This window comes from Suricata suricatta, chromosome 2 (genome assembly GCF_006229205.1).
Source record: "Suricata suricatta isolate VVHF042 chromosome 2, meerkat_22Aug2017_6uvM2_HiC, whole genome shotgun sequence".
NCBI classification, from domain to species: domain Eukaryota; kingdom Metazoa; phylum Chordata; class Mammalia; order Carnivora; family Herpestidae; genus Suricata; species Suricata suricatta.
Window position 1 is genome coordinate 96,147,994 of NC_043701.1, and position 15,188 is coordinate 96,163,181.

Sequence of the window (15,188 nt, forward strand, 5' to 3'; positions counted from 1 at the left end):
CTCAAATATTTGTATATTTGTTCACAGCATGATTCACAGTAGACAAAGGATGGAGGGATCCAAATGTCCATCAGTAGATAAATAGATACAATGTGAATTATACATACAGTGGGCTATTTCTCCGCCTCAGAAAGGAAGGAACTTCTGATACATGCTACAACACGGACGAGCTTTGCACTAATCGTGCTAAGTGAAATAATCCAGTCATAAAAGGACATATTTTGTATCATTCTACTTTTATGAAGTATCTAAACTAGTCAGATTGCATAGAAACAAAGTACAGTGGTAGCTGGCAGGGGCAGGACGGAAGAATGGGCTGGGGAGTCAGTGTTTAATGCGAATGGAGTTTCACTTGGGGAAGATGAAAACATTGTGGAGATGGATGGTGGTGATGGTTGCACAACAGTGTGAAAATATTTAATGCCACTGAACTCTCCACTTAAAAATGGTAAAAATGGCAAATGTTGTTTTACTACAATAAAGAATGTGTAGGTGTCTTAATACTGTTGGTTAGAGTAAATGTTATGTTTCAAGGTGAGAGGTATAGACCATCATATTGAAAGAAGTAGGTATCAGAAGATTAGATTTCAATAATGAAATAATTTCAGAGGATTGTAAGGTCTGGGACAGCGTTCATCATCTTAGGAAGGGGTTACTATATAATCCCTTACAAAACCATGTCGGCATCTCTGGGGGTTGGGGCGTGTGGGGGAACCCAGGGACAGGCACATTGTGTGATCGTCCCGGGGGGGGGGTTCTCTTATTTTTCTCTTTCCAGAATGCTCCAGTGGAAAGGAAATGTAGAGCTTTGGCATGAAGGACGTCAAGGCTGGAGAGTGGATTTGCCATCTCCGTGTGTGCTGAAATTGTCACAGCTTGATAGTAAAACTTGGAAAGTTGAGAGGGACCAGTAGCTACGTCCTTAATAATTAACATGAGGAGATACATAGAGAACTGTATAGCTGGACTCCAGGGGCCTTGAAGGTGGCATTTCTTATCGAAGAATGAGAGAGCACTGGTCTTGGAGTAAGCTATAGGGAAGTGAGAGGGATGACAGCTCTTTCCCACACCCAGGTTTTGAGTGTTGAGGGTGTTAAGAAAACCCTCGAGTGAAGTGAGTCCCCAGGGGAGTCGTTCTTGCACCCCAGTCTCACGGTGAGATCACGTGGAAGTGAACTTTTAAAACAAGTCATCGTCGATTCACATGGAATCCTTTGTGATGGCAGGCTGATGTTGGCAGCTTTGGAAAGCTCCCCTGGATTCCAGTATGCAGCCTTCTTCCAGTAAGAAATGCCACCTTCAAGGCCCTTGGAGTCCAGCTATACAGTTCTCTATGTATCTCCTCATGTTAATTATTAAGGACGTAGCTACTGGTCCCTCTCAACTTTCCAAGTTTTACTATCAAGCTGTCTAGGTGAGAGCTGGTGTTTTGGTGAAGATGAGCAGGTAGTGGGAGCAGGGTTATTTGGTCCGAATAGGAGCAGGATCCTGAAGGGCATGTGGGAAGGGTTGCGGAAGGTGCAGCATGGCGGTGTGGCCTGGAGGCTGGTGGGGAAGGAGCAGCACCAGCATGGTGACTGAAAGGACAGGGACGGTGGGCATACATGGCCTTGAGGGTCCAAATTAAACTATTATTCAATGTGGTTTTCATCCAGAGAATAGCTCAGAGGGTGATGACCCAACAAGATGGGCAACGGGCATACATGGCCCGTGGGTCCCTTTCACTTGAAGGCAGATGCAATAATAAACCAGATGTTGAATACGCAGTTGACAGAATTCTGAGAGGTAGAAATACTATACCTAGCAGGTCGAATTGTATTTCATAATGAGAGTTTTTATTTGGCTTCTGAGAGTCCAAAGAGAATTCACATGTGTTCTCCAGGCTTCGGTCTCTTGTTTTCTTGTCTGTTCTGCTGAGTCTTGTGCTCTGCCACACCGGCAGTTCATTGCATTCAACTCTGATTTTCAAGGTCTCCATCCCAATAACTGAAGGCCTGGACTTGATTGCCATGTTGACGGATGACGCTATGATCGCCACCTGGAATAATGAGGGGCTGCCCGGTGACCGAATGTCCACCGAAAACGCCGCTATCCTAACACACTGTGAGCGCTGGCCCCTGATGATAGATCCCCAGCAGCAGGGAATTAAGTGGATCAAGAATAAGTATGGAACCAACCTGAAAGTCACACACTTGGGCCAGAAAGGGTATGTGAATCTGAAGGATTGGCTTTCTGTTAAGCTGTTGTGAAATGGGTCCTAGCATTTGCTAGACCTCTCCTACCATGCTCTGTGACAGCATGGCACACCTTGTTTACCTGCTCGCTTTGTTTCTAGTAACGTATCTTTGTTGAAAGGCCATTTACATTTGGTGGCAGCCCCTTAATCTGAAGATGAAACTACGTTGAAGATTAGTACAAATGCTGCACCTGGGTGGAAAAGTCGGTCAGCTTCCTAAGACCGGGAATGGAAATAGGACGTACTGTAATCCTTTAGGGCATTTGACATACGGCAACACAAGAATTGTCACCTGCATTGATAGGCCTAATGGTGATGAGAATCCTATTTCTGAATATGTACTTTGTAGCACGGCTTCCAGGCCCAACACGGAATGCTTGAAGATCATTTCTTCGTCAAGTTTTACATAAAGCTTTTGAGAACTGAATCTGCTGAGACTTTCTGTCTTTGGGTCCTCATGGCAATACTGTCTGATGAAGGAAGTTGTCTTGTATGTAGTTGGTGTATAGTTAATATTGAATACTTTTAGACTTAATGGTACTTCATTTGACCCTCCTTTCACCTTTTCACACATACAATGAAATAAGGAATTTCTGTAGTCGTGTAGATAAATGTACTCTTCATTTATCTGGATACTTTGAGAAAATTATTTTTGATAGGGAGAGACTATTTTTGGAGAGTGAGAGTGAAATGTAATGATAATTTACCACTTTTACCACAACTGAACCGAAAGGTTTTTTTTAAAAAAAGAATGTTTAACAAAGTCACAAGGCGTTTAATATATTTTGATTTTTTTAATCATAAAAAGATCTATCACATGAATTTTAATTTATGATGTTTGGATAAGATACATTTGTCTCAACCACAGTTATTGTCAAAAGAGCTCATTTAACATGGACTTGTTCATACTGTTGAATTTCACCTGGACAATATCCCTGTGTAATTCATCTCAAAATCGAATCATTCATTTCTATGTAATCTAGTTGAATAGTTTATGAAACAGTTTTCTCTAAGTTTGTCTCATTAAAAATCTACATTACGTCAAACATAATTTCAATAATTTGGAAGATTTTCCCTGTCCTTACTGACATTTTATTATCTCGATTCTGGTTGGATTTTAAGGTTTTTGAATGCCATTGAAAGTGCTTTGGCCTTTGGAGATGTCATCTTGGTTGAAAATCTGGAGGAAACGATAGATCCAGTCCTTGACCCACTGCTTGGCAGGAACACAATTAAAAAAGGGCAGTAAGTATTTTTGAATTTTTAACATATATTTTGTGCTGCATAAAGTGCTGACGGTTCTGAGGTTTCATTCCGTGGCACCTACATTCCAAGGCAAAAGCAACCTCAACCTGATCCAGACTGTCAGACTGTTTCCTGGATAGATTTAGATTCATGTTAGCCAATTCCTGATTTATAAACCGAAAAATTCATGGTCACAAAGCTGAGGGTCGTTGCTCCTTCATGTGTTCACACCAAAGAAGTTGAAGACTTGGCAAAATACCTGTCGCGTGAGAGCTTAACCTGCAGATTTCTTGGATCTGAAATCCACACACTTTGTTTTCATTCATCTTTATCCCGAGTGATGGCGTCCACAATGTGAGGGTTTCGCTGTGCTGGTTCTCTTTTTTCTAATACACTTGAAATACATGTAAGCATTAAATTCATCACTGGACCCCTGAAACCATTTCTAAACGAGTAGCGGGGCCACCAACAAGCAGGAACCCCCCCCCCCCCCAAGTGAGCTCTAGTTCGTTCCAAATAGCTGCCCTTCCCCCTGGACACCCCCTTGTCCAGGACACTCTCCCAGGGCAGTGAAACCGCCACAGCACTTGATATAAATGTGTTCAAGGTCACCTCCAGCAAGTATGTCTCTGACCAAGCCTGTGTGGGCTCATAGGGGCTGTGACATTCCATTGGCTCCTTGTGCCTCTTCTTTTATGACACCAGTCTTTTTTTTTTTTCCTATGTTTTATTTATTTTTGAGAGAGAGATCGCAAGTGAGAGAAGGGCAGAGAGAGAGAGAGAGAGAGAGAGAGAGAGAGAGAGAGAGAGAGAGAGACACCGAATCAGAAGGAGGCTCCAGGCTCTGAGCTGTCAGCATAGAACTCAATGCGGGGCTCAAACTCACGAGCTGTGAGATCATGACCTGAGCCAAAGCCGGATGCTTAACCGACTGAGCCCCCCAGGCGCCCCTTTCCTGACGCCAGTCTTCAATAGACTTACTTCACTGCCTTTCCTTTTCTCTTGTCATTGTCATTGTCGTCGTCATCATTGTGGTGGTTGTTATTGTTTCTGCATGGAAGGATCATTTCAGAATTTCCTCAGCACCTTTTTTTTTTTTTTTGGACACCCAGTCTCTGGCTTGAAGTCACCTGTCTCCTTTCCCATAACCACGTTATTCCACAATTTTAAGTGGAAATAGGTCTACTTAAGGGGAACTAACTTTGATTTTTTAAACAGTCCCTAACTGATTAGTATTTTACAACTAAATCCATTTACAGTGACTGACAACTTGTAATTGTTTAATAAGCTGAAATTTACACAGACAGGCATTTAGAAAAATCTAATAAGCTACTTGACAAACTGTAACTCTGGCATAAACATAATGGTAGCTGGTCTGATGTGTTAAAAATATAGTGTAAAATTGCAAATGCTACTGAAGTGAAATCTTTGTTATTAAGGTTTTGACTCTCTTAGGAAGACCTAAAACTGTTTGTCAGTGAAATACACATTTTCTGGCTTTAACATGGACCTTTAATAACACGATTTAGGTGTCAGAAATTTGATGATACTCTGCTTCCCTCTGTCTCTATATATTTATATTACTTAAATATAAATCTAATTTTATATATTTTATTTATATTTTATATGTTATGTATTATATATTTAAGTATATAAATTACATATAATGTGAATAAAATAAATATAACAAGTCAATGTATATATACACATACACATATATATGTAATGTGAAATTTCCAGGAACTGATACATTTGAGTCATAATTTGGATATAATTATGTACTCCTGTGAATCCCAGAAGTCTTTTATTTCAGAAACAAGTTATTTTATTTAAAGCATCAAGGCTTTATCACAATCTAGAACAAGTTACCCCACGTTACATTATTACCTGAATGTGTACATATTCTCTCTGTTAGGTTCTATAGAACTAATCATCTCATTCAGTATTTTTTAAAGGTCAAGAGAATTTAAAATAGTATGTAAGAACATAACAAATGGCTTTTTATTGGATGCATTTATTACGTTTCTACTTCCTCAACTATTACATGTGGAAACAATGACTTACAGGAGTGTAAATTCACATCTGTCTCTCCAGTTTTTCCTACTTCCCTTTCCCTTGCAGATGCTTTTAGTGTCTTTTTCCAGAGAATCTCAGTGCTGGTGGAGTCCTTATGTACTGTATCCATCTCTGAGTAAAACTTCTCTTAGGACTGTTAGCCAGGCACTGTGCGGGGTGCTGCAGATTCAAAGCCTGATAAGATACAGACCCTGCCTTTATTTATTAATTTATTTGTTTATTTATTTATTTATTTACTGTTTTTATTTATTTTAGAGAAGCAGCATGAGCAGGGGAGGGTCAGAGAGAGAGGGAGACACAGAATCTGAAGCAGGGGCCTGATGTGGGGCTCAAACCTACAAACCGTGAGATCATGACCTGAGCCAAAGCCAGATGTTTAACCAACTGAGCCACCCCGGCGCCCCAAGACCCTGCCTTTAAGGACGCTACATTTCTTTAGGGAAGGACAGACCTATAAGCAGCAAAAGTAACACCGTGCCGTTGGTGGGATGATCGAAGTTTACATGGCAGGGATCCATCATGTCCATAGTGAAGACTTGGAATGGCTTTGTCGGAAAAAATCACATTTGATTAGATTGACATTTAACACGAATGTTGGAAGATGAGTGGGCGTTTGTCAGGTAGACAGGCAGAGAAGAGGATTTTGGAATGAGGGAACTCGTACCAAATACAAAAACACATACAACAGTCCTACAGCTTTGCGGGGACTGCAAACGGGATTCACACTGAGGGAGAGTCTTGTGTTGGAAAGAAGAAAGGGCAGTAAGGCCCGGGTGAGGGGAAAATAGGACACTGGCAGGCCCCCCAGAGTGTGGATGGCCTTGGGCACCCACAGGTGTCTTCTGAGTTGGCCTTTTTCTGTAGGCTGATAATTCTCTTTTCCCCAAACACACAAATGGGCCTATTCCTATCAGTAACACTAGTTGACAACAGCAGTGGCCCTTTTCTTTTTTAAGTTTATTTATTTTGAGAGGGGGAGAGAGAGACTGTGCACACAAGGGTGGGGCAGAGAGGGAGAGAGAGGGAGGGGGACAGAGAGAGAGAATTCCTCGGAGACTCTGCACTGTCAAAGTCCGTTGTGGGGTTCCATTCCATGAAATGTGAGATCCTGACCTGGGTTGAAATCAAGAGCCAGACACTTAACTGACTGAGCCACTCACATGCCCCAACAGTAGTGGTTCTTGACCAAAGGACCTTGTCTTCCTGGAATAAGAAGTCTGTAGTCTCTATGTTTTCACTTGAGAATCATGAGCATAAGTCAGTAGGGAAGCTAGGGAAGGCTATTAAACATCCTTGGATAGTAATGTAATCAGATTTGTTTCTGAAAGGATGTGCTATTGGTTGTGTGAAGTATTGATTGAAGGAGCAGGGAGCTAGGGCCAGGATCTAATTAGCAAACAATTACAGTCATCCAGTTGAGATACAATATGACCCTAAACTATGGATACTAGAGAAGGAGGAGGGGACAAACGAGAGGATCCTCAAGGAGTTGATTTCATCAGTTCATAGGCATTAATGGGATTTTTTTGGTAGTGAAAAAAAGGAAGGTTTAAGGGTAATTTCCAGTCTTTTGCCAAGTTAAATTAAATGATGGTGGGATTTATGGAGAAATGTTGTAGGGAAAGAGGAAATGATTTCACTTATTAGACATTTCAGAGATTGAGGTGCTACTCTAAGATTCTCAAAAACAGAAGCCTAAGAAGGCAGTGAGTATGTGGCTGTGCAGCCTGATAAAGAGACCTTGGCTGACCCTGTAGACCAGGGAATATCTACATGGAGAGGTAGTTAAGCCAGCATTGTAGATGTGATCATTTTGAAATATGCTGGGTAGACAGAAAATCAGAAATCTTCACAGATGAGAAAAACAGGGACTAAAAAAGTGACTAAATGTCCTCTCGGGTGACCTACTGATGTGGTTTTGGGGTTATGGTGGGGATCTGGAGCCCAAAGCCAAGAAAGAATTCTTGACACATCTTTGGTGCAAAAAGGTGCTTTTATTAAAGCATGGCGGGGGGGGGGGGGGGGGGAACCTGGGGCAGAAAGAGCTGCCCTGGGATTATGATGAGGGACTGATTATGTCCTTTGGAGTTGGAGGAGGTAAAGGCAAGGTAAGTTTCCGAAAGGACTGTCATCTGCTAAAGAAGACACTCAGATCCGAGGGGCCTAGCTGTTGTCAAACTAAGGTGGTTTTTCCCTCCAGCAAAGCACTAACTTGAAGACAGTTGGGAGTTCCTGGAGGGGTATGTACTCTGCCTACCTCCAATATTTGTCAGTGGGCTACAGGTTATAAGAAAATTTCATTTTATCTACATTTCCTTTTGCCTTTGTTTCCCACATCACTATGACTCTCTGACATTTAATACATTGTTGGAAACACGACTTGTTAACTGTTTTTTCCAAATAAATAGTCACTACCACCTCTGAGTAGAATTCCCATGAATACTGCTTAGCCATTGTAACTCACCCTAGTCTTTTTTCCCCTAAACCTTGTTTATTTTTTCATCAATGTTTTGGAATCCATGTTTCTTTCTTTCTTTTTTTTAAATCTACAACTTACAGTGTAGTTCATGTTTTCACATTTTCTAACTGCTTCCTCCTCTCCAACCCAGAGAGTGGTTACGATAATCTTTTCCAAATACTGTTTCTATTGCTCGCCTGTTGAAGAACTCATTAGGAATTCTCTGTTGCCTGTTGCAATAAATTGAATTGAAGCTCTCTGAAGCCTAGGAAATGCTTTACCTGTTTGATACTTCCACATTCCCTTGATTCACACAGATGAATTACTCTCTCCAAGGATAGGCTGTTTTCCTTACCTCATCTTTCTGCAAATCCAAAACTCACTTAATTCAGACTTCAACTGCCACTTAATTAATTAAATGGAATTTTTAAGTTTCTACTTTCAGTGCTTCCTGTCCACAGTCCATTCTGTGCCTGGGCCACTGTGTCATTTTGTCTTTATCTGTCCCTCTTATAATAGGTTTCATTTTTTTACACCTATTTATATTAAATTACAAGTTCTCTATGGATAAGAGATATATACTATATGTCTTTAAATAGATGGTTAAACCAAAGTAAAAATAAAACAATAAAAACATAGACTTGTACTTCGGGTGTGGTGGCAGAGTAGATGTGTGAATGCTGAAAAGCAACTAAATATGTTAAAATATTCACATCTTTTGGCACTTGTTCAACCAAAAAATAGGACCCTAGGACATAGGCAAGGAACACCAAAGCTGGTTTTCTGCCTGAAAGTACCTGCTGAAACATAATGGCCTGGGTCTCTCTGTTTGGATGGATACCTAGAACTTGGACCAAGCCAACTGAGGGTATGAAGTTCCCTAAGAGATTCCTGTACGATGCTAGAGGCTCTAGTTGTCCATACCTTCTGCTTAAGGGTAAGTTTGTTAAAAACAAACAAAACCCAGCCCTGCAAAAAAGAGCACTTTCTTTTCTGTACTTTGGCACTGAAAAGAGGTGGGAAGACATCCTGTGAGAGTTCCTAATCAGAAACCATCTCTCTCCTAAATGTTCAAGACAAATTTTTACTTAGATGCTCTAAAACCTCAAACCAATAACTTATTTTTCAGTGGCATTGGATTGGTCATACTCCACTGTATTTGGCAGAAGCAAACAAAAATCCTGTCTAGAATTATGCACATAAACCCAGGCTTTCGAGGGTTCTACAAGATGACATTTCAAGGATTATGAGTTCACAGGCAGAAATCACAGAACACAAGGAAACAGGGCATCATGAGCAAGAGCCAGTAGAGACATCAGATAACAGAATCCTTTCCTTTCTGCTTTAGTTTGTATTCCCTGGATTGTGAATAAGGATGTGTTTATTACCTTCCAGGAATTGTTTGCTGTTAATTTTACTAATGTTTTCTATTAAATTTTGGATGAATTTCTTTCATTCCTCATTTTTGTTTTTGCCTCCACTCATTGTACTCTTTCCAACATGATTTTGAATTTATTCTTTCCTTGAACATACATTTTTCCATCTTTCCCATAGGACTTGGTATAGGAGGAAGAGTTAATGCAATAATTAATCCATGGTCTTAAACTAGCTCTGTAAACATTTTCAAGAGACCCTTTAAGGCTATGAGGTGGGGCTTACACACTAGCATGTGGTTATCAGAAATTAGCCATGGGAGGGGTGTCCAGGGGGCTCAGTCAGTTGAGCATCCAACTCTTGATTTCAGCTCAGGTCATGATCCCAGGGTCATGGAATTGATCCCCACATCAGGCTCCATGCATGAAGCGTGCTTAGGATTCCCTCCATCCCTCTCCCCCCCCCCCCCCCCCCCCCCCCCCCCCCCCCCCCCCCCCCCCCCCCCCCCCCCCCCCCCTCTCTCTCTCTCTCTCTCTCTCTCTCTCTCTCTCTCTCTCTCTCTCTCTCTCTCCTCTCCCTCTCCTTCTCTCTCATACTTATAAGTAAGTAAATAAATAATTGAAAAAATAGCGCTGGGGTAGAATAAGTAAGATGAAATTTGGTTCATATCGTGGCCAGGTAACCTCTAGTTTGGTGATTTGGAGTAAGTTGTTTAGGCTACTTTTCTGTGTTTACATTTTCTTACCTGGTGCGGAAAAAAATACAATCCGAGCATAGCACAAATAGGGATTCAAAACTGATTATTTCCCTTGAGTCTTGAACCACTGCTAAGCACAGCGTATGGGTGATTGGGAGTATGAATCAGAGGCTCAGCCAAAGATCCTGAAGTGTAAGCCATTGTGCTTTGGATGTGGGATGTGTGAACAAGGAATCATTCATATTTTTTGATGTTTTGTGTTGCCTCCTAAGAACAATAGAGAGTTTTGGTCATTTAAGTTGCATTATTCAATGCTGATACATATAAAACACATATAAAAGTGATATAGAGCATAATAATAAATTAGATAAATATCTTCCATTCAAATTATGAACCACAAGATTACAATATTTTTAAGCTGCCTTTGTGCTCCTCTCATTTCCCTTTGGGCCTCTTCTCCCAAAGGTGATATTTATTTAATGGTCTTATTGAAAGACCTTGAGGTTATGTTTGTGTCTTCTCTTCTGAGGAGCCAGGCTGCTGTGAATGGTAAGGTGCTGCAGGTTCGTTCCAACATCCACAGGTGCGCCCAGCAGGACGTTCTTCAGAGTTTATATTCTGGAGCAGAAGCGTTAGGTTGTAGAGTGTGCGTGCACATTAAGCTTTGAAACATAACACCACGTTGTTTTCCATCATGTTCACACAAATTCATGTGCTCACCGCTAGTGTGTAAGAAGTGTGGAGTCTTAGATGAAAGCTGGGAACTTGGACTCACCTGCTGTTTTCTATGATGTAGACGAGTTCTGCATTGACTATTGGCCACCACGTCCAAGGAGGAACTATCCTACTTCGTATTTTATTCTCCCCTCTTAGTTTGGAATGGGAAAAATGGAGGCTCCTCCACATTTTGATACTAGTTTTGCTTATAAAACTTTAAAAGTACTTTCAGATAATGTTTGCTATTTAGTGATAGTATTACTTTCAAAGTAATACTGACAAAATATCTGTTCAACCAGAGCAAATGCGTTTTTGTTACTTCATGTAACACTAACAAAAAAGACAAATCTAAACAATTCATACATGAGCAAACTAGAAGGCGATATGCAAAATTAAAATACATGGGTTGAAGTGAGAATTACTTTTCTTCTAATGCAGTAAATAAGGAGGAAAAAACAATGGAAAAGAAACCTAATGGAAAATGGTCAGTAGGGCTTTTAACAGAAATACCCTTTGTATTATTATAGCAGGAGCAGAAAAATTGTGACTTCACCTTGATCACATCCCAGACTAACTTACATGATTATAGGTTTTCAATGGGCCGCCTGTTCTGATGTCCAACAGTAAACCTTCTGTTTAATTTTTTTTCTATTCCCTTCTGTCTTTCCATTCTACGTTGTCCTGGCTTTACAATTCCCTTTGTGGAGAGATATTCCCCTTTGTACTGTAAAGACAAGATAGCTTGGAAAGCAAGGAAAGGAGGATCGCTAAGTGGGTGCGTTCACCCCGCATGTCTGCGCTGCACCCCCTCCGCCCCGTGCCAGTGGGAACATCATTGCGCTGCGCACTCGGGAAAGTCACATCCCTCACAAAGTTTGCCGCTGTTAATAGTGGTTTTGTTCATTTCAGTTCTGTTTGTTTTAGGGGCATTTTTTTAACCAATATTAGTTTATTCTTTCTAATAATGAGTGTCTGAGAAGACGCTTGTGATAGATACAGCATAGTCCAAAAGTTGAAGTTCATTAATAATTGGAATGTTGTGGAGTATGAAGTAATGAATACTAATTACTCCTTTCATGTCTGACAGCTCCCCGTGGACCAATACATCAGCCCAGACTTTAATTTGGTTCTAGTAATGGTTTCATCAATAGCACATTAAATCTGTGTTTGAGAAGATATACAGTTGAACCTGACCCACATAGTAGATACCACTGTCATAAAATGGCCACAGGCTGACAACAGCTGGGTAATTACAAATAATTAAGCCCACCAAACTCCAGACAATCCTAATTTTAAGTAAAATACATCTTATCATATCAATCGACAGAACACATATCTGGGAAGATTTATCAACATGTACCTTTTCCAAAGCAAATTTACTGGCTTACATATTAGAGAAGTTGCTGATCTGTGAAGCATCTTCATAAAATTATATCTCTTTAATCTTTCAAATCCCCCCCAAATATTATCGAAGTGATTTTTGGACTTTATTCGTAGCTAGAGTAACTTTCGTGTGAGATGTATTTCAGATTGTTTCTGAGCTTCTAAATATTTTTTTAAAAGCATTTTGTACTTTTCCTCTAGTTTTCATGTAATTATCCTTTTAATAATAGTCTTTAAGTAGCATGCCATATATAGAAACTTAAAGCTAACATAGAGGCGCCTGGTCTGTTAAGTATCTGACTCTTGATTTCAGCTCAGGGTCTTGATCTCTGGGTTGTGAGTTTAAGCCCCACACTGGGCTCCTTGCTGGGCATGAAGCCTACTTAAAAAAGAAAAAAAACCAAATATTAGCTATATGATATAAACCTATTTTACAGAAATAATATGGTGAAAGCTATTTTACAGATATTTATCATGATTGTTTCCTAAAAGTGGAACTAAGATTATTAGAGGGAATTGTTTTCAGTTAGCAAGTTTTCAGTTTGTTCAGTGTGATTATGTTGTTCCTTGGGTTTTGATGCCACAGGAGATATTACAGTTGATTTTAGGTCTATTTAAATGCAGTCTTGGGTGGGACTTTAGAACCATGTTAAATGAAATCCCGCACGGTGATCAAATGTGCTTTCTGGAGCTGGAAGCTTCCAGTTTTTAAATAAAGTCAGAAGGTATGTAGTTCTCTCAGTGAGGCTGTTGAGGGTAGGAATCACTTTATTTTCAAGTTAATTCATGCCCTCATATATCATGTAATTCAGCATTCTAGTCTCTCCTAATTTCTAAATTCAAAATAAAGCTTAATTATAAAAAAGACTGTCCTGTTCCTAAATTCAATCCACATGTTAAAAAAAATTTTTTTAATGGTTATTTATTTTTGAGAGAGAGAGAGACAGATTGTGAGTGGGGGAGGGGCAGAAAGAGAGAAGGAGATACAGAATCCAAAGCAGGCTCCAGGCTCTGAGCTGTCAGCACAGAGCCCGACACTGGGCTCGAACCCACAAACTGTGACATCATGACCTGAGCCGAAGTCAGATGCTTAACCGACTGAGCCACACAGGCATCCCCACATTTTTTTGTGACACATAGTCATCTGAGTAGTAGTTGTTTGACTTCATGTGAAGGTAAATTCCAAACAGGCCACAGATAAAGAACCTTTACCTTACTTTCTTTAATAAAGTAGTTTGCCTTTAAAAATAGTGCATACGGAACCAGGATTTCTTTTTCATGTCTCATTTTAATATTCCAGTATGGATATATTGAAACCTGATATATATCAAAATATATATGTATGTCATAATATTTAACCTATAATACATGTTACATATTCTATTAGCTCAAAAGGGAAATAATCTGCTATGATTTTCTCATTTAGCTTCCATTTTTCTTTCTGTGCAATGGTACCTGGAGTCCTGCCACAGGGGTCTTTTTTTTTCTTTTAATAATTCTAAATGAAGTTTCCTTTTATCTGGGAAGGACGTGTTGGTTATATTAACTATACGATGCAGCAAGACAATGAATTCATTTCTATTCAGGATTTTCTTTCCTCCTTGTCCTGGGCCGCCTGGCCAGCTGTGCTTTCAGCTGAAAGCTTCCTTGAGGAGCGGAGTGTGACTCTGACTCCGCACCCCCCCCCCCCCAGGGGTTGCTAAGTAACGGGTCCCTGCCACCATGCGGCTGGCCAGGGTGCAGCGGCCACACTCCAGGTCAAGCTGTTGGAGCTCCCAAGTCCAACGGAGAAGTGGCTAATTTTAAGCAGTGGGACCTGCAGTAAGCCTTTTAGATGTCTCTTGAAAAGTTTTTTTTTTCTTTTCCTGATTGTGTTTTTCCCCCAGCTAGTGCGACTCTATCATTCACTTACTCAAAAACCCACCTGCAATCTCTTTACCTTGACCAACCCAACCGGCTCTGTCTGATGAGGCCTGGAGGGTTCCTCCTCTTCAGGGAACTTGACGCGGGCAGATATTTCTTGCAATTTCTTGCAAATTGTCCATCTCAAAGTGAGAACCTTCAGGATGCTAATACAGTATCGTAGGAAATTTCTATCTAAATGGCACTGTGAGAAAGGTTTTGCAAACTTTTTTTTTAAAAAGAGTCATCGTCGTCATCATCATCATCATCATCAAAGTAAATCAAAAAGAGTCCTCCTACAGCCATTCCTCCTCAAGACCCCAGTCTGCCACAGAGCAAGTCCTTGTTGTGAAGGTGTGTGTTGCTTTTCCACATTTTGTTTTAGATGGCAATAAAACAATGATGACGGTGTTCGTTCGTGTGCTCGGAGTAGGTGATCGCTAGCGAAAGTCATCCAGCCTTGTGTGCTCCAGGACTGAAGGCATTTGCGGCTGCAGCAACGCCACATCTTTATAACTTAGGTATAAAGCGTCCAGGCTTTAATATCCACCTTGAGATTCTCATCGTGATTCTGTTGAGATAATGCTGCCTCGACTCACAGAGATTCTAGTTTTCAGGTAAATTTGGTAATTGCGAGAAATTGCGAGAAATATCTCCCCGCGTCTGTCACAGAAATGCTGTGAACATTGGTCAAGAAACCATTTCATGTGTTTGGCTTGGTTTCTGTTTTTGTTGTTGTTGTTCTTTTTTTATTATTATTTTACTTCTCTCTCTATATATATTACACTATATATATTATACACTACACTGTATCTTCACTAGTTCGGGTGTAGTGTGAGCACCCAGTGCTCATCCCAACAGTGTCCTCCTTAATGCCCATCCCCCTTGTACTGCTGCTAACGTAGTTTGCTTACCAGTCTTTCACAGTAGTCACGGCCTTCTGTGACTCGAAGAAATTAGGAACGTTTTCATCCCCAAACCCCTTTCAGCTGAATTTTGAATAAACTATAAAAGAATTTTGAAATCACAAATGTATCTGATTTTTATGTAAACCTGACCTAAGGAAAACTAAATTAATAGTTAACTTCTAGATGGTGGTC

General features: G+C 40.5%; 1 protein-coding gene across 1 annotated transcript in view; it reads left to right on the plus strand.

The window, feature by feature from the left end:
* DNAH11 (dynein axonemal heavy chain 11) overlaps positions 1–15,188 on the plus strand; it is a 335,444-nt gene that overhangs the window by 256,782 nt on the left and 63,474 nt on the right. Inside the window, 2 exon segments of the mRNA XM_029929863.1 lie at positions 1,971–2,206; positions 3,359–3,481. Coding sequence (XP_029785723.1) covers positions 1,971–2,206; positions 3,359–3,481 — 359 coding nt within the window.